Raw genomic sequence first — 20,325 nt, forward strand, 5'->3', positions numbered from 1 at the left:
ATCCATAGACTGGTGGGATGTACCGAAGCAGTACTCACCCAGGGCGGGACATTGAAATCCCTGACCTCAACACTGAAGCTCCAAACCGGGCCTCCGCCCGTGCAGCCACAGTCAAACGGTAATGCTTGGAGAATGTATGAGCCGAAGCCCAAGTTGCCGCCTTGCATATCTCTTCCAAGGAGACGGATCCGGCCTCTGCCATCGAGGCCGCCTGAGCTCTCGTGGAGTGAGCCTTCAGCTGGATAGGCGGCACCTTCCCCGCGGCCACATAAGCCGCTGCAATGGCTTCCTTGACCCATCTTGCCACTGTAGGCTTAGCAGCCTGCAGACCCTTACGAGGAACTGCAAACAGGACAAACAGATGATCCGATTTCCGGAAATCATTGGTCACTTCCAAGTATCTGATGATGACTCGTCTCACATCCAGATATTTAAGAGCAGAGTACTCCTCTGGGTAGTCCTCCCTACGAAAGGAAGGGAGACAGAGCTGCTGATTCACATGGAAGCGAGAAACAATCTTGGGCAGGAAGGAAGGCACTGTGCGAATAGTCACTCCTGCCTCAGTGAACTGCAGAAAAGGCTCTCGACAGGAGAGCGCCTGGAGCTCGGAAACTCTTCTGGCTGAAGTGATAGCCACCAAAAAGACTGCTTTCAACGTCAGGTCTTTCAGAGATGCCCTCGACAAGGGTTCAAAAGGCGGCTTCTGCAATGCTCTTAGTACCAGGTTGAGATTCCACGCAGGCACCACTGAGTGCAGAGGAGGGCGCAGGTGATTAACTCCCTTGAGAAAGCGCACCACATCTGGCTGCGAAGCCAGGGAAGCACCCTTCAGGCGGCCCCTGAAGCAAGCCAGAGCCGCTACCTGGACTTTAAGGGAACTGAGCGACAGGCCTTTCTCCAGACCTTCTTGCAGGAACGCCAACACTGAAGAAATTGGAGCAGTGAAGGGAGAAAGTGAGCCTGCTTCACACCATGCTGCAAAGATACGCCAAACCCTGGCGTAAGCAGTAGAAGTAGAGCGCTTCCTCGCTCTCAGCATAGTGGCGATGACCTTGTCTGAGAAGCCCTTCTTCCTCAGACGCTGCCGCTCAATAGCCAGGCCGTAAGACCAAAGGGGGAGGGATCCTCCATCACCACGGGACCCTGATGTAACAGGCCCTGCTCCACTGGCAGCCGCAGAGGATCGTCGACTGAGAGCCTGATCAAGTCCGCATACCAGGGACGCCTGGGCCAATCCGGACCCACCAGGATTACCCTGCCGGGATGCTTTGCCACCCGGTCTAGCACCCTGCCCAACATGGGCCAGGGCGGGAACACATAGAGAAGCTCTTGTGTCGGCCACTGTTGGAGAAGAGCATCTACTCCCAGGGATCGAGGGTCCCGTCCTCTGCTGAAAAAGCGCGGCACTTGGCAATTGGCCGATGACGCCATCAGATCTAGGCTCGGCTGGCCCAGTGCTTCGTGATGTCCAAGAACGCCTGAGCAGATAGCTGCCACTCTCCGGGCTCCAAGGTATGGCGACTGAGAAAGTCCGCCTTGACATTCATGACTCCGGCAATGTGGGCCGCTGAAAGCTGCTCCAGGTTCGCTTCCGCCCACTGGCAAAGATTCATAGCCTCCTTGGCTAGAGGGGCGCTCTTGGTACCTCCCTGGCGGTTGACATAGGCCACAGCCGTGGCATTGTCCGACAGGACCCGTACAGGCTTCAACACCAGTACCGGGATGAACTCCAAAAGCGCCAACCGAATGGCTCTGAGTTCCAGGAGGTTGATAGACCACTTTGCCTCTGCAGGAGACCAGAGCCCCTGCGCTGTCCTTCCCAAGCAGTGGGCTCCCCAGCCCGACAACGAGGCGTCCGTCGTGACGACAATCCACTCTGGGGTCACCAGAGGCATTCCCGCAGACAACTTGTCTGTCTGCATCCACCAGCTCAGCGCCTTGCGCACTGCTGGGTCCAAGGGAAGGCGCACAGCATAATCCTCCGACATCGGAGTCCAGCGCTGCAGCAAAGAGTGTTGAAGTGGTCTCATATGAGCCCTGGCCCAGGGCACTACTTCCATCGTGGCCGTCATAGAGCCCAACAGCTGCACATAGTCCCAAGCCCGAAGGGGAGAGGCTACTAGGAACTGGTCCACCTGAGCCTGAAGTTTGACAATCCGATTGTCTGGCAGGAACACTCTGCCCACTTGGGTGTCGAATCGAACTCCCAGGTACTCCAGGGACTGAGTCGGGCGCAGCTGGCTCTTCTCCCAGTTGATGATCCATCCCAGGGAGCTCAAAAGAGCAACTACCCGGTCCACAGCTTTGCCGCACTCTGCATAAGAGGGGGCTCGGATCAACCAGTCGTCCAGATAAGGATGGACTTGTACCCCTTCCTTTCGTAGGAAGGCCGCGATGACCACCATTACTTTGGAAAAGGTCCGCGGAGCAGTAGCCAACCCGAAAGGGAGGGCTCTGAACTGGAAGTGTCGTCCCAGGACTGCAAAACGCAGAAAGCGTTGATGAGGAGGCCAGATGGGAATATGCAGGTACGCTTCCTTGATGTCCAAGGATGCCAGGAACTCTCCTGCCTTCACTGCCGCTATAACAGAGCGGAGAGTCTCCATGCGAAAGTGCCGCACTTTCAAGGCCTGATTGACCCCTTTGAGGTCGAGGATAGGCCGGACAGAACCTCCTTTCTTTGGTACCACAAAGTAAATGGAGTAACGTCCCTTGCCAAGCTGACTTTCTGGCACCGGAACGACCGCGCCCAGGCGGATCAGATTGTCCAAAGTCTGCTGCACTGCCACAGCTTTGACCGGAGACTTGCAGGGAGAGAGTACAAACCCGTCTTTTAAGGGTCGGCAGAACTCTAGTTTGTAGCCGTCTCTGATGACTTCCAGCGCCCACGCGTCTGAAGTTATTGTGGTCCACTCGCCCAGAAACGAGGACAGCCGTCCTCCAATCTGCACTGGGGCGTGGACCAAGACCCCGTCATTGGGTACGAGACCCTGGGGGAGGACCGGAGGGAGCACCTCCGGGACGGCGGTCTCTGCGAAAGGAATGCTGCTTGGGGGAGAAATTCCTCTTGAAGGAAGAGGGGGCAGAGGAACCCGACTTGCCCGGGCGGTACCGACGGGCTTCCTGCAACCGTCCTCTGGAGGTACCGGGACGAGTACTAGCCCGAGCCCTGACCTCTGGTAATTTCTTGCCCTTAGACGTGCCGAGATCGGTCACGATTTTGTCCAGCTCGACCCCAAAGAGCAGCTTGCCTTTAAAAGGCAACCTAGCCAGGCGGGATTTAGAGGCGTGGTCAGCAGACCAATGTTTCAGCCAAAGCCACCGCCGCGCAGAGATTGTCTGAGCCATGCCTTTCGCTGAGGCCCTCAAGACATCATACAGCAAGTCTGCCAAATAGGCTAAGCCCGATTCCAGGGCCGGCCAATCAGCCCTCAAGGAATGAACCGAGGGGGAAGCCCGCTGCACCACAGTCAGGCACGCCCTGGCCACATAGGAGCCGCAAACTGAGGCCTGCAAACTTAAAGCAGCCGCCTCAAAGGACGACCTTAAGGCCGCCTCCAATCTTCTGTCTTGGGCGTCCTTTAGGGCCGTGCCACCTTCCACCGGCAACGCCGTTTTCTTAGTCACCGCAGTGATTAAAGAATCCACGGTAGGCCACAGATAGGCCTCACGTTCACTCACAGCCAAAGGATAGAGGCGGGACATAGCCCTAGCCACTTTAAGGCTCGCTTCTGGGACATCCCATTGAGCCGAAATTAAGGTGTGCATGGCATCATGCACGTGGAAGGTTCTAGGCGGGCGCTTCGTCCCCAGCATAATGGCAGAGCCAACAGGGGCTGAGGGAGAGACGTCCTCCGGAGAGGAAATCTTCAAAGTGTCCATGGCCTGTAACAACAGGTTGGGCAAATCCTCTGGGCTAAAAAGCCGCGCTGCAGAGGGGTCATCCGCTCCATCCGAGCGGGGATCCGTCTCCTCCAAGGAATCCGCAAAGGACCGTTGGGAGACCTCAGACACGCTGCCCTCATCTACATCGGAGGAGACAAATTCCTCCAAGGCCTGGGAATCAACCCGAGGGCGTTTACCTCTGGGAACCTCAACCTCTTTACCAGACGAGGGAGCAGGGGCAGCGTTGTGCATGAGGAAGGCCTGATGCAGCAGCAAAACAAACTCGGGGGAGAAACCCCCCAGACTGTGCACTTCCGCAGCCTGGGCAACAGCCCTAGACGCACCCTCAACCGGCGCTCGAAATAGCGGGGGAGAGACATGCTGCGCATCCAAAATGGCGTCCGGCGCGAAACTCCGCGAAGGAGCCGCGCGGGAAGAACGGCTCTTAACTTTAGCCGCTTCTGTGCCGTCGCCCAAATTAAGGGCGTTCATGGCATTAATGTCTCCAACCTCAAGGGCGGCCCAAGAAGAAGCCGTCCGAGCCCCGTGGCCGGCCAAGATGGCGGAGGCGAGGAGCGGGGGATGGGCGTTTATGGCGGGAAAAACCGCCACGCCGGAGGAAGGACCGGGACATTCATCGGTCACGAAACTGTCACCCAACAAGGGCGAATCAGGCTTTAAGACCCCCCGCATCCCCTCTAGAAGCGCTCAAGCGACCCGGGGAGCGACCCTTTGCGCCCTCGCCCTCCGACACCATATGCCACGAGGAGAAGAATCGGGGAACCCCCTGCCCGCTATAAAAAGGTTAAAATTACCTGCTGTCCGCTCCGAGTTGTAACGACCTGGTGTCCCAGTGAGTAGCTGCAATAGACGCTTAAATAAACGTCGAAATAAACGCCTTTAAGGACGTTCAAAATTTTTTTTTTTTTTTTTTTTAACGGAGCCAGCGGGAGGGGGGAGAAAAGGAGGGACCTGGCACCACCAGGTTTGCACTTGCTCAAAAGAGCCCTCAACCCCAGGCACTCAACAAAACCTAAAAATTAGGCTTGGAGGCCTAGCCAGAGCTGCTGCTGTGTGTGACCACCACCTGCTGAGATAGAGAACATACTGAGGAGTTTCCGGCAGCACATGACCACATATAGGGAGGCAAAAGTTTGCTCTCTATCTCCACCTGCTGGTAGATGGACACAACCCACCAGTCTATGGATTGATCAGCTTGATGATATGGAACTCTGTATTATTTTTAACAGCTCTGCAATTTAACAATAAACACTTTAAGAAAGGATCTGGTGAAGTTAAACAAGTAGATCCACCAGATGGATGCCATAACACTAAATTAGGACTTGTATCACCGAAACCGTTCTCACTACAACCACTCAAAAATTGAAATTCTAAAGGAGTTGACATTTTTCAGTGGCAAAAACGGAAAAGAAAACCTATCCAAGGATAAAATAATGACCAACCTGCAAAGATTGTAGGCAAGTCATGCCAAAATTCTATTAATTTGTTAAGCAAAAAAGCAGCAGGAATGAAACCTTGAAAAACAAGCAAAACTAATGAGACTAAGAAGGTGATAGGATACTTTTCTTAAAAGATTCTCATTGATGCACCAAACAGGCAGAACCTCTCTAACCATCAAAATCACATAGAGGCCAAAATGGCAACAGAAAAATCCAGCAATGTAGCTTCCTATAAAGCTTTAAAAGAATTATTTTGGCAGAAATCAGGTTGGCGTTTTCCCATTACCCAAAGTGGCTCACTGTAGATACTTGCTATCAGAAAACGGGCCTTAAGTCATGCTTTGAATCTGGCAGATCTTACTTACTCTGTGTTGTGTACTTCTGTCTTCAGAATGTCAAACAATGCACCCCATTTCATCAGAAACTCAATTTCTTCTCCTAAGAGTCGGCAGCGGTTCACTACAAGTGAGATCTCAAACAGTAGCTAAAAAGAAAATCAATTTGATATGTATGAAGCTGAATCATACACAGTGCATTCAAAATTAGGGACTTTTCAACTATATAGGATAAGGTTTGTTTTTTTGTGGGGGGTTTTTCTCTCACAGGTTCCACTTTAAATTCAAACAATTCAGTTTAACAGCAGGGTGGTCACTTTAATTAGTTCTGCAGATGTATTCTAGCGCTTGTTTTTACACCATGCTTTCCAGCATATATGTTCTTTTTTTGTACCTTACCTGTGGCAACTGGTGCTGTGTAGTATATTTCATAGGTAAACTTCCTTTACTTTCAATGTACTGGAAAATAAGTCGATGGACCAGAAGAGAGGAAGTCGGAGCTCTGTCATCTGAAAAGATGATGAGTAAGTCATCAGCTACTTTGCAAGCTAAATCTTGTAGCTTCTCCTTACACAGGCCCATTCACTAAACTTGTGTGTGGGCCTTAAAGTTAGAAGATTAGAGCTATATGATAGAATACAACATAGAAAAAGAGTTTATTTATTTTATTACACTTTATATACCACCAATCACCATATGGCAGCTAGGCAGTTAACAATAAAACTCAGAGAGGGGAAGGCAAAAAAAAAAAAGTAAGATTAGAGGAAAGAAAAGAGAAAGATAATCAGATAATCAGCAGGAAAAATTAACAGGAAAATGACAGAGAAAAGCCAGGACTTCATTTTTTAAAGACAGGGTATAAGGATTCTGATTTGATGTGATAGGGCAATGTATTCCAATGCTTAGGACCCGCATATGTTGCTACGCTCAAGGCATATGATATTAGGGGATGGTAAGTAAAGGAGAGATTGTTGAGAGAACCAAATGGAATGGGAAGGGAAGCAGGGAATAAGCAACTTGGAAATGTAATTAAGAACTGCTGGCAGAAGACCCTTATAAAACAGAAGGAGCAATTTATAAGTAATATGGTAAGAGATGGGGAGTAACAATCAAATTTTCAGGCATTATAAAGATGTTTTACAGCTGCAACAGGCATTTGAGAGAGGATAAAGGCAAGCCAAAGAACAAAGCATTGCAGTAATCTACGTGTGTGATAACCAAGAAGATAAGTAACGTAAGTATACACGCAGTAGGTAGGTAGGGTTTTACTGAACAAATCTGTTGTACAGGGCCGCAAAGAGAGCAGGGCCCGGGGCAAGGCCACCGTAACCATCACCCACCTTACCTTCTTGCATCTGCTCCTCCCTCAGTCTGTCACTGTTCTGCTCCTGTGTGCCGGGACCCAATTTATCGCGTTAACGTGATCACCCGGGTCCTGACACACAGCAACAGGAAATAGACCAAAGGAGCAGAACCTGCCTGCCTCTGGAAGCCTTGCCGGTGCTGGGCCCCTCTTGGAGACCAGGCCCGGGGAATCTTGCCCCCCCCCCCCCCTTCTTGGTGGCCTTGCTGCTGTATTATGAAGAAAGAGGACTGAACGACCTTACTGAAGGCTATGGTTTGCCTCTGAACAAATGGTGGAGTTAGTATATTAGAGTAAGGTTTTGGGAAATGCATAGATACTGTTTTAGAAACATTGAGAGCAAACTGGTAATCTCTGAGCCATGAGGCGACCTGCTCAACTCAAAGGTTTAAAGTAAAAGAGTCTTTGGAATTCACCTTATAGGAATATACAATTTGGATGTCATCCACTTAACAACATGGACTGCAGCCCGTGGATTGAAAGAGCAAGATTAATGGAGAGAGAAAAAGTTTAAAGAGGAGTGGTGCAAGTATTGATCCCCGAGGGACCTCCACAGTTTAGGAGTACTTCTTAGAAGAAAGAGGTCCAGACACCAAATAAGAACATCTGTGGAGATAGGAGGTGAACCGAGATGAAACTAATCCCGAAATACCCATAAAGGAAAGTTGCTGCAGTAGGAGATCATGATCCACCATCGAAGGCCGAGTAGAGATCAGTGGAAACTATGACACTAGATGATTTCCGATCCAAAGAAGTGCAGAGCTTGCTGTACAGTGCAGTAAGAAGAGTTTCTGTTTTAAATGTATAAAACTTAAGGCATAAAAATCAGTCCAAATATACATTCAGATAAGGTGTTACATGAAACAATCCTAGTCTGGAGAAACCAGCAGAGTAGATACACGATGTGGTTTCAGTATCATGAAAAGAGATTTGATTTAAAATAAGCAAACACGGCGGAGGAAGTAACGTCATCGACTGCAATGGTCGCTTGAAATTGTAGCTCCAGCTCCCCTCCGAGTTAAACTATACTTTTGATCTAGCCTATACTCCCAGCAGTGCAGCGATCGAGTGAGTGAAGTTAAGTTCTATCGAGGATTCCATATTTCTTGATTTTTGAGATGAATCGACAAGCAGCTCTCTCCCAGTTCAGGTTCGCAACCGCGAACCGTGGGGCAGGCCTGCAGTTGGAGGCCCCGCAGCAGGTACATCAGTTAGGGGAATCGTCTCCGCCAGACTTATTTGGCTCTCCGATGTACAAGGCAATGTCGGAGACAATGCCTCTCGATGAATTTAAAGAATGGCGGAAATCTGAAGGCAGTGCTAGCGGACTTAACCGCCCTGGAAGCGGACCCACGGGGGAAAATTCGAGAGCTCGGGACCAGACTGGAGGACGTGGAGACTCGAATGGAGGATCAGGCAGAGGAGTTAAGCTCGATCCATAAGCGATGTGATGGTGCGCAAGCAGAATTTCAGCAGCTTGCAGAAAAGATCGAGGACCTTGAGAACCGGGGCCGTAGGCGCAACTTGCGTTTTAGAGGACTACCGGAGGTTCCGCTGTATCAGGACTGTGAAGCAACAGTGCAGCAAATTGTCAGCTCATTGTTAGTGGAAGTGGGAACAGCGATTGAGCCTGTGGGGATCCTGCTGGAGCGTTCGCATAGAGCCCTGGGACCGGCACGAGGAAATCTCTCCAAAGATATTATAGTCTGTTTTCAGGACTTTAAGCTAAAGGAACAGGTATTACAGAGGTCCCGCAAAGCTCATAACTTCAAATGGGATACGTATGCTATTGAAATCTATCAGGATTTGGCCGCAGCAACCCTGAAGCATAGAGCTGCGCTGAAACCAGTGAATCTTAAGCTCCAAGAACTGGGGATTAAATATTGCTGGCGACATCCATTTGCCCTGGTTTTTTACAAGGATGGCCGTATGCAGCAAGTCAAATTGATAGAGGACACCAGAGAGATTCTACCGGAGGGCAGCACTGCGGAACCTGAGTCAGCCTTAAGAAGCTCAAGAGTGACCTCCTTGCCGGCACGTCCGCAATAGCAGCGAGTGGAAAAAGGTCACAAACATCTACAGCATCAAAAATCTGATGGACAGCTGACCTGAGTGCATTACGTGTGTGGGCTGTTAATCAGGCCATCTGGTTTGTTTGGTGACTGAGTGAAGCTCGGCCTGAGAAATTTAACCTATTTTTGTAATGATGGGTAATAGTCTGTTGGGAATATGATGAGTATCTTAATCTAAGTTTAGAAATCTATGAAGTGGGAGGGGTGCGGAGAGAAAATGTCACTTCTTTTCATTTGATACCTCTCTGTTATGTTTAAAGGGAGGATCTCAATGTTTTGGGTGTGGTGGGAGGGTCGGGAGGGATTAGGGGCGGGGATGGGGGAACAACTACTACTACTATTTAGCATTTCTATAGCACTGCAAGGCGTACGCAGTGCTGCACAAACATAGAAGAAAGACAGTCCCTGCTCAAAGAGCTTACAATCTAATAGACAAAAAAAAAATAAGCAAATCAAATCAATTAATGTGTACAGGAAGGAGGAGAGGAGGGTAGGTGGAGGCGAGTGGTTACGAGTCAAAAGCAATGTTAAATAGGTGGCCTTTCTGTCTAGATTTAAAGGTGGCCAAGGATGGGGCAAGACGTAGAGGCTCAGGAAGTTTATTCAAGGCGTAGGGTGCAGCGAGACAGAAGGCGCGATGTCTGGAGTTGGCAGTAGTGGAGAAGGGAACAGATAAGAAGGATTTATCCATGGAGCGGAGTGCATGGGAAGGGGTGTAGGGAAGGACGAGTGTGGAGAGATACTGGGGAGCAGCAGAGTGAGTACATTTATAGGTTAGTAGAAGAAGTTTGAACAGGATGCGAAAATGGATAGGGAGCCAGTGAAGTGACTTGAGGAGAGGGGTAGTATGAGTAAAGCGACCCTGGCGGAAGACGAGACGGGCAGCAGAGTTTTGAACCGATTGGAGAGGAGAGAGGTGACTAAGTGGGAGGCCAGCAAGAAGCAGATTGCAGTAGTCTAAACGAGAGGTGACAAAGGTGTGGATGAGGGTTTTGGTAGAGTGCTCAGAAAGAAAGGGGCGGATTTTACGGACGTTGTAAAGAAAGAAATGACAGGTCTTGGCGGTCTGCTGGATATGAGCAGAGAAGGAGAGAGAAGAGTCAAAGATAACCCCAAGGTTTCGAGCTGAGGAGACAGGGAGAATGAGAGAGCCATCAACAGAAATAGAAAACGGGGGGAGTGGGGAGGTGGGTTTGGGGGGAAAAATGAGAAGCTTGGTTTTGGTCATGTTTAATTTCAGGTGGCGTTGAGACATCCAGACAGCAATGTCAGACAAGCACGCTGAAACTTTGGTTTGGATGCAAGGTGAGATATCAGGGGTAGAAAGGTAGATTTGGGAGTCATCAGCATAGAGAAGATAGGAAAAGCCATGGGATGAGATTAATGAACCAAGTGAAGATGTGTAGATAGAAAAGAGGAGGGGACCAAGAACAGAACCCTGAGGTACGCCGACAAGCAGAGGGATAGAAGTAGAAGAGGATCCACCAGAGTGAACACTGAAGGTGCGGAGGGAGAGGTAGGAAGAGAACCAGGAAAGGACAGAGCCCTGGAATCCAAGTGAGGACAGGGTATCGAGGAGTATGCTGTGATCGACAGTGTCAAAAGCAGCGGAAAGATCAAGAAGAATGAGGATGGAATAGAGACCTCTGGATTTAGCCAGTAATAGGTCATTGGAGACTTTAGTAAGCGCAGTTTTGGTTGAGTGGAGAGGGCGAAAACCAGATTGTAGTGGGTCAAGAATAGCATGTGAGGAGAGAAAATCAAGACAGTGGTGGTGAACAGCACGCTCAAGTAATTTGGAGAGAAAAGGGAGGAGGGAGATGGGTCGGTAATTAGAGGGACCAGTAGGGTCGAGTGAAGGCTTCTTAAGGAGAGGTGTGACCACAGCATGTTTAAAGGCAGTAGGGACAGTTGCAGTGGAAAGTGAGAGGCTGAGAATGTGACAGATAAAAGGAATAAGAGCAGGTGAGATGGCATTAAGAAGGTGGGTGGGAATGGGATCAGAGGAACAGGTGGTACATTTTGAGGAAGAAAAGAGGAAAAGGAATGAGGGGAAGAAGAGAGAGGGGAACGGACTAGTGGAGGGAGAGGTGGCGAGGTAGAGAATTCAAGGTTTATCTTTTGAACCTTGTCGTGAAAGAATTCAGCAAGGGTCTGAGGAGATAATGAAGGGGGAGTTGGGGGAGGGGGCACCTTCAGGAGAGAGTTCAATGTGGTGAAGAGAAGTCGAGGGTTAGAGCCAAGAGAGTTGGTCAGTTGGATATAATAATCCTGTTTGGCGCGTAAAAGAGCAGATTGGAAGGAGGTCAGCATGAACTTAAAGTGTAAGAAATCAGCAAGGGCCCGAGATTTCCGCCAGAGGCGTTCGGTGGAGCGGGTACAGGAACGTAGGTAGCGGATATTAGAAGTCAGTCAAGGTTGGGGTTTTGTACGCCTTATAGGGTGGGTCATCAAAGGTGCAAGAGTGTCTAAGGCAGAGGATAGAGTATTGTTGTAAGAAGAAACAGCCTTGTTGACAGACGTGGATGGTGCCACAGTAGAGAGGAGGTTTGAAACATGGCAGGATAGAGATGAAGGGTCAATATCGTGAAGATTCCTAGATAAATTAGATAAGATAAGACGGGACTGGGAGGGAGGAGATTTAAGTGTGAAAGTTATAAGATGGTGATCAGAGAGGGGAAGATCAGAGGCAAGGAAACTAGAGGGTGAACAGTTGGAGGAGAAGATGAGATCAAGACAGTGACCATTTTGATGAGTGGGGGAGGTGGAGCATAACTGGAGATTAAAGGAGGATGTTAATGCGAGTAACTTGGAAATATAAGAGTTGGAAGGATCATTAGCAGGAATATTAAAGTCACCAAGGATGAGAGAGGGGGAGGAAGGATCATGGAAGAAGGCAAGCCAGGCATCAAAGTCACTGAGAAAGGATGAAAGGGACTTATCAGGGGGACGATAAATGACCGCTATTCGAAGAGGCAGAGGAGAGAAAAGGCGGATGGAGTGGACTTCAAAGGAGGAAAAACAGTGAGATTGAGGTGGAAGAAGGGGTTGAAGTCTGGAGGAGGGAGAGAGAAGTAGTCCAACACCACCCCCGCGACCAGCAGGGCGAGGAGTATGTGAAAAAAGATAACCGCCATGGCAGAGGGCTGCGACTGAAGCAGAGTCATCAGGGCAGAGCCAGGTTTCTGTTATGGCAAGCAGATGGAGGTGACGCAAGATAAAGAGGTCCTGGATATAGGGGAGCTTGTTACAGATAGAGCGGGCATTCCATAGGGCGCAAGAGAAAGGCAGAGAAGAGGAGGGGAGTAGAGGAATAGAGATGAGGTTAGAGAGGTCGCGGTGAGATCTGTAGAGTTGGGATAATAGTTGGTGAGGAGGGCCAGGATTGGGATTGATGTCACCGGCTGAGAGTAAGAGGAGGAGTAAAAGAGAGCGGAGGAGAGTAGGAGAGGTGTGACCACAAAGGCGTCGAAGGCGAGAGGTATTTAGGTGGAATGGGGAAGGTAAAATGGAGGGAAGAAAGAGACAGAGATTAAAAGCCAAGAGGGAGGAAGAGGGTAGGAGAGAAGGTGAGGTGATGAAATCGATGGATGGGCAGTGAGTTCCTGTAGCGGAGAGAGGTAGGGGGTGAGGGAAAAGATTAGGAAGGGACAGGGCTAGGAAGAGAATGTGAATAGGGGCCATAAACAACTGAGGTACTTTAGCAACTGGGAAGAAGATTAGATGTAAAGAGAAAAATGCGCACCTAGAGCGGAGGCCCTGAGTGGATCGGAGTGGACCTGGGTGTCACCCCGGAAAAGGCTGTAAGGATATGCAGATGAGCTGCAAGTCCTCCACAGCACCTGAAAGGCAGCCGGTGGTAGAGCTGGGCACCTCTCAGCTGAGGAAAGGCTTACCAGGGGTTAGGCCGAAGCCAGCATTCCTCCCCATGAGTAGTAGTAGTAGTAGATCAAGCATTGTTGAAACAAAGTAAGTCGCCTGCTCATTGGGGGAGACTTCAATATAACTCTCAATCCCCATCTATTCCTACTACTTAGACAACTCCACTAAATGGTACTGTATGCGAGGAGAGACCGCATGTTGTTTCACGCTTTTTTGGAGTGGTGGGAGATACTAGACTATTGGAGGCAAAGTTATCCGGCACAACAGGAGTACACCTATTTTTCTCAGGTCCACCAGCCTCTCACGTATTGACCTTTGGTTGGGGGATGTTGAGCTGATGCATGTAATTCTGGAACATCAAATCGTCTGCCGCATGTGGTCAGATCATAGCCCAGTAGTATTAAAGCTGAGTTTTCCACTGACGCAGAGAGTCCGGCCATTATGGCGGCTGGATGATTCTATCTTATCAGAGCTATCGTATGTGGTGCAAATAGAGAACCATATTAAGGAGTACATTCAGTTCAACGATAATGGGGAAGTCTCATTGGGTGTTACGTGGGATGGGTTGAAAGCAGTACTGCGAGGACATTTCATAGCCTTAAAGTCCCATATACAGAGAGAGCGTAGGACGGCGGAGCAGGACCTGAGGAAGAAACTGTTAGTAGTAGAAAAGACATTACTTCGGAAGGCCCCGCAACACTCACACACAGAATTAGAGCAAGTACATAAATTGCAAAATTAATTACATGAGCTGCAACTAGCTGACATAGCTGAGCAATTGCAACGGGTTCGGCAATGCCAATTTGAGTTCAGCAATAAATCTACTAAACTTCTAGCTCACAAGCTTAAAAAGCAAGCAACTCGCAATCATGTGGCTACCCTCAAAACAGAGGATGGCACAATAACATCTGAGTTACCGCAGATATAAAGGTAATTTCAGAGGTTTTATGAAAATCTTTATACTCCGGATGTACACCCCTCGAGGGAGGATATCTGGGAATTTTTGCATCAGGTTACGTTGCCGGAGCTCTCAGCAGGGGCCCAACAAAAAATTATCTCGGCCAGTTGATTTAGAGGAGATCCTTCAAGCGATCCGAGGTCTTTCCTCCAGCAAGGCACCAGGACCAGATGGTTTCACCAACAAATTTTATAAAACTTTTGCTAAGGTCCTGGGTCCGTTGCTGATGCGTCTGTTCAATTCCTTTAGTGCAGGTCAGTCTATACCATGTGGTTATACCTATGTGGTTTTATAAGATAAGGACAAGCCTGTTGAGTAACACTGTATCCTTCTATTCAGCAGGAACAATATAAAACATTGTATTGGCTACTTTAAGTTTAAAATCAAGTATCGGAGACTGATGAGATCACATCTCCAGCTGTTAGATGTATAATGAAACATGAAGGGGGGGGGGGGGGGTGGAGAATAGAGAGGCCTATGACCACTCAGGAATACAGGATCTCCCTAGAGATTACCGTCTTTCATGGCCCATATGAAAACTACCTGGAGACCGAGCCTTAGAAAATAAGAGGCACCAGCTTCTTTTCCAAATAACTTCCCCACTGGCACTATTTCTTTTTAAGAAGGCATTCTCTCTACTGAGCTGGTTATCTCCTTTTCATCCAATCAGTGGAATACTCTAAACCTCTCATGCACTTCCAAGGTCAACTTGTGGTTCCTTCCATGTAGGGAAAGAGATTAAGGCTAGCAAGGGCTCAAAGTGGAATCTGAAGGTGCTGATTAAGCAGGACATCCAGGATTTTTATTTAAAAGTAGTATAAAAGGCCCGTTTCGTAAACAAATGAAACGGGCGCTAGCAAGGTTTTAGAAACAGTGAGAGTGTGTATATGTATGTGTGTCTGTGTGTGTGTGTGACACACAGAGAAAGTGGGTGTGTGTGTGTGAAAGAGTGTGCAAGAGTAGTGTGAAAATGAGGTCTCAGCTGTGAAATTGTACATAGTACTTCCGATGTTGAATAGCGTTTTTTTGTTCTGGTAGGGCGTTTTGTCAGGGGAAAGCACATACTGTGTTCTTAAGCATGGCGTTTTGTCAGGGGAAAGCACATACCGTGATCTTAAGCATGGTCTTCCAAATTTGAATCGGCTTCCAGGGAGTTTCGTTGTCTCCTTGTTTTTCTTGACGTTCCCGGTTTGTGTTCTTCCTTCTGCTCCCTTGTTCCGTAGCCTTGTTGCGTGATTGGTCCTTTTAGCATTGCTGTTGACGTTGCGTAGCAACTGTGTGCTGCTGGTTTTCTTTGTTTCGTGATGCGTTGTTCGTCACGTACCGTCGCTTAGTAACGGGTTCGCGATGCGATTGTTTGTCATTGGTCCGCCCTCGACGTCATGACGTTTGACGTGGTGGGCAGGGCAAACACTCATGGGCAAATTCTGGGTTTCACCACCATGCATTTGGAATGTTGGGACTTGTGGAGGCTTCAGAATGTTGGAGGTGCGTTTTATATAGAGAGATTTATCACACTGCAGAGCTTTTTAATGCATCACAAACTGAATCTGGCCTTAAAGGAACTCTGGGAAGCTTCACTTGGGTAGAGGGGCAGAGAGCTGGTTCTACAAGCTGCTCCCACCATTGCTCCTCTAGCTAGGGGTGGGGAGAAGAGAGGAGCTCTGACCTACATGTGATATTATCTAACATATTAACTCCGTAGATAACTACAGCTGCACAGGCTTTGCCATGCTTGAGTGTAAATATGTAGCCTTTATGAACCCCCCATTTCTCTGTCAGCAAGAAAGAGGGGATAAAGGGCCCAGCATTCTTTACGTAACTATTTTTGGAACAAAGCAGCTATAAAAAGGTTAGTGAGCCCATTAAACCACGAGTGTTGACTAATCTTATGCCATAAAAACTGCACAGGCCACAGCTCAATCTGGGGAGTCTCTCCAGCTTCACTTTTAGCTTGGTTCTAAACCTCCAGACTGCACCTACTCAACCTGGTATCTACTTGCCTGATTTCCAAGCCAGGCCAAATGCACTGGCTGACACTGAACTGCTATGACAAACCTGCTGGGTGCCACCTCCCTTTTTCCCATTCATATTGGAAGCAAGTGGTAGGAAAGCAGCTGCACTCACCTAGCTGGTGCCTGATTGCCTACTCCCAGGCTAGGCCAAATGCACTGGCAAACACACCATTACTTACTGCAATGTGCTACCTCTCTTCTTCCCCAAACATAATGGAAACAAGTGGAGGGAAAGAAATGGGGGAGTGGATCATTTCAGATCCTAACCAAATTCAAATACACAGCACCACAGGAGGCAATTTGGAAACAGGCTGCACACACCTCTAAGCCGCCTCACAAGGAAAGGAAAGGATGACGGTAGGCACTGCAGCCACAAACCCTCAGAATGATTTGGGGGGGGGGGGGGGGGGCTAGGGGACAGGACCACTGGTTTTAGCATCCCTGGGCTCTATGGCCTGGACTTTGCAAATACTAGCCCTCCAGCCTGTTCCCAAAAGGGGAGGGAAATCAGCCCTAAAGGACTGCTACCTACAACAGCTCACGGACTCAGTATATGCTCTATTGGGAACCTGGGCCTATATCTTTCTACTTGTAGTTGCTGCACCAGGCCAAATGTCTGCACCATCTGCTGGTGCTAGAAAAATACTGAGATGCTGAATGCAGCATCAGCCTCCTATTAAAGGGAGAAATCAGCTTCGCCAGTTTTTCCTGTCTCCACCTGCTGGCAGGACATAACCCACTCCTCTAGCATGGATGATAAGGAAGCCTATCGGGCTCATTTTCAAAGCACTTAGCCTCCCAAAGTTCCATAGAAACCTATGGAACTTAGCCTCCCAAAGTGCTTTGAAAATATGCCTCCATGTCACTCTAGGGAATTCAAATAGTGACTAAAACCAGTACTAGCAAAACTATGGCATTTACACCTTGAGCCCCACAAATATTTTACATGAATTCTGTTCCCTCATACCGTCATATCTTTTCCCTAGGCTTCATTTCTAATTCTTACCATCAATTAGAGATTCAAACGCCACATCTGAGATGGTTCTGCATGGTTTGTTATTGAAGAGAGCAACATCTGCCAGGTAAAGAAGAAAGCAGTGACAAAGCATTGGGTGAATCTGTTCATAAAGGTGGTTAATAAATCCCTATAAATAAATAATAAACAAACAAATCTGCAGTCTAGTTTTAATACTCCCATCCATCATTTTGTTCTAACTAGTCTATTAATATTGATATTATAATTGACCTGTTTGAACATGAGTACACCACTCTCCAAAAGTAAGTTAACTTTCATGTGGGTCAATAAAGCAGTAGTTCTGTATCCAAATACAAAACTGCTGAATCAGATGAAGAAAAAAAAAACCTTTCACTTTAGTTGCTGACTGCCAGCCCCTCTTCCCTTATTTTCTAATCACAATCCCTTATTTTGGGGGCAACTTACCAACTTGTGTTAGTGCAATTAACAGTCTGCACCCTTTACTAAAGATGTTAAGCCTTTAGTAAATACTACATAAACCCAATTTTACTGTAGCTGGTAATAATCTTACATTTCCAATAAGGCATCAGCCTTACCATTCATGGTAAGACTAGCTTATTCCCCTCTTCTGCATAAAAGACCATTCACATCCCAAAGTAATGCCCTTTTCCCCTGTCAGGAGTAAACACTCACTCTTCCAGGGGTCTCGAAGCACTCCAAAACCAGTTTCTCTCCCCTCCCTTTCCTAAGAGCTTTAAGGGGTATCTAAGCCCTTAGATCACTCTGGACAACTGCATCTATCCCAAAGGGCTGAACCAATATCTGCTCGCTCCAAAGGATCAAATGATTCTAGATGATGAGCATCAAGATTAGTTGCATCTTTAACCATCTTAGACTGAGTAGGGGCACCAGCAAGCTAATATTACTTCTGCCTCCATTTGTCCCTTTCACAACTTTTAATGCAGTAAACAAGGGAGGGTCTAGGGATGAGGGGGAGTCTGGGAGCTTAGAGTCCTCTCTCAAAACCCAAAGTCCTTTGAAACCCCCTGGGGACGAGATGCTTTAATTTGGACAGTGAATGGCCTTTTATCAGGAAATGTTGGTCTAGCAATTTTATTTGTTTAAATTTGATATGCCACCACTCCAATAAAAGCACAGCATGGGTAACATGTAAAATGGTGAAATTAGGCCTTACCTGCTAATTTTCTTTCCACTAGATCCTCCAGACCGTTCAAGACACTTGGGTTATGCACTCCTACCAGCAGAGGGAGACTGAGAACACTAAAACATCTTATACAAGTACCCTGTGCAGACCTTCTACTAACCAGTAAAACAGTAACAAAGCAGAGGAACAAAACACCTCCACCTAAACAAAACCACTGAATCCACACTCAGATCTCCTCCCCTTAAGACGGGGGAATTCAACTGCAGATGGACACAAACGGTACCACAATCTGCCCTTAGTAAAACTCCAGGACCCAAATCACAGGAGCTACTAGAAATATCAGCAACTGAAGTCTAAAGAAATTATCATACTGAACTGTCCGATACACTGGGTGGGCTCTTGAACGGTCTGGAGGATCTAGAGGAAAGAAAATTAGCAGGTAAGGCCTAATTTCACCTTCCTCAGCAATCCTCCAGACCGTTCAAGACGCTTGGGACGTACCAAAGCAGTAAACACATCTAAGGGTGGGACCTGCGAAGCCCAGAGGACAGGACTGCAGCTCCAAAACTGGCATCCTCCCTTGCCTGTACATCCACTCTGTAATGTTTGACAAAAGAATGCAGGGAGGACCACACCGCCGCTCTACAAATGTCCACCGGTGGAACAAAACTACTCTCTGCCCAAGAAGCCGCCATCCCCCTAGTGGAATGTGCTTTGAGCCCCACCGGCACCGTACAGCCATGCAATATGTAAGCCGAAGAGATGGCATCCTTCAACCACCGAGCTATAGATGCCTTAGAAGCAGCCGCTCCCTTCTTGGGCCCCCCATGAAGGACAAATAACCTATCCGAAGACCTGAATTCCTCCAACATGCGCAAGTAAACCTTCAACACTCTGCGCACAATTTCGCCAAACGACCCAGAAAGCATCCCCCGTCCGGTCCCCCAAGACCGGCAACAAAATCACCTGATTGATATGAAAGGAGGATACCACCTTAGGCAAAAACGAAGGCACTGGACGCAGCAAAACCTTTTCCTTAGAAAACCACAGAAATGGAAGCCTACGTGAAAGAGCCTGAAGTTCTGAAATCCGGCGAGCCGACGATATGGCTACCAAAAAAGACCACCTTCATAGTAAGGTCTTTTCTCGAACAAGACTCCAAGGGCTCAAAAGGAGAACCCGCCAAAGAGTCAAGAACAATATTAAGATCCCACTGTAGAACTACCGGCCGCTGAGGAGGACGAAGCAACTTCACCCCCCTCAAAAAACGGACCACATCCGGGGAAGACGCAACTGACCTGCCCTGCACCTTACCCCGAAAACATGCCAAAGCAGCCAGCTGCACCTTCAAAGATGACAATGAAAAGGCCCTTCTCAAAATCATCCTGCAAGAAATCTAAAATGCACGACACAGAAGCTGTCGAAGGGACACACGCCTGGTCCCCACACCAATCTTCAAATATGCGCCACACACGCACATATGCCAAAGACGTCGAACGTTTGCGAGACTGCAACATCGTCTGAATCACCTGAGGGGAAAACCCTTTCCTTCTCAACTGTTCCCTGACAAGGGCCACACCGTAAGAGAGAACTGATCCGGATCCGGCATGACAATTGGACCCTGACACAACAGCACCGAGCCCCCCAGCCGCAGAGGCTCGCCTTCTAACAAGCGCATCAGATCCCCGAACCACGGTCGACGCGGCCAATTCGGAGCCACCAACAACACCGGACCCACATGACCCTCTGTAGGACTCCACCTATCAAGGGCCACGGGGGAAACACATACAGCAATACCCGCTAAGGCCACGGAAGGACCAACGCATCGATCCCTTCCGCTCGTGGATCCCGATGCTGACAGAAATTCCGAGGAACCTGAGCATTCTGTGCCAACGCCATGAGATCCACTACTGGCATTCCCCACTTTAGAACTATCTGGTCGAATACCGACCGGTGCAGAGACCATTCTCCGGGGTCCAACATGTATCTGCTTAGAAAATCCGCGTTCACGTTGTCCACCCCGGCCACGTGCCCCGCCGAAATCTGCACTAGACGCCTTTCCACCCAACTCATGAGCAGAGCCGTCTCGATTGCCAACCGTGGACTCTTTGTACCGCCCTGCTGGTTGACATAAGCTACCGCTGTCGCGTTGTCGGACATGACTCTTACCACCTTTCCGACCACACTTGAGCGAAACGCCAACAGAGCTAGCTG

At 48.6% G+C, this 20,325-nt stretch overlaps 1 protein-coding gene across 1 annotated transcript in view; it reads right to left on the reverse strand.

Annotated features, from left to right (window-relative positions):
* KNL1 (kinetochore scaffold 1) overlaps positions 1-20,325 on the reverse strand; it is a 305,881-nt gene that overhangs the window by 16,173 nt on the left and 269,383 nt on the right. The window contains exons 18-20 of the mRNA XM_030213700.1: positions 16,977-17,045; positions 6,080-6,189; positions 5,711-5,829 (exon numbers count right to left, since the gene is read on the reverse strand). Of these exons, the coding sequence (XP_030069560.1) occupies positions 5,711-5,829; positions 6,080-6,189; positions 16,977-17,045 (298 nt within the window). The remainder of the gene's footprint in view (positions 1-5,710; positions 5,830-6,079; positions 6,190-16,976; positions 17,046-20,325) is intronic.

This window comes from Microcaecilia unicolor, chromosome 9 (assembly GCF_901765095.1).
Source record: "Microcaecilia unicolor chromosome 9, aMicUni1.1, whole genome shotgun sequence".
Lineage (NCBI taxonomy): Eukaryota > Metazoa > Chordata > Amphibia > Gymnophiona > Siphonopidae > Microcaecilia > Microcaecilia unicolor.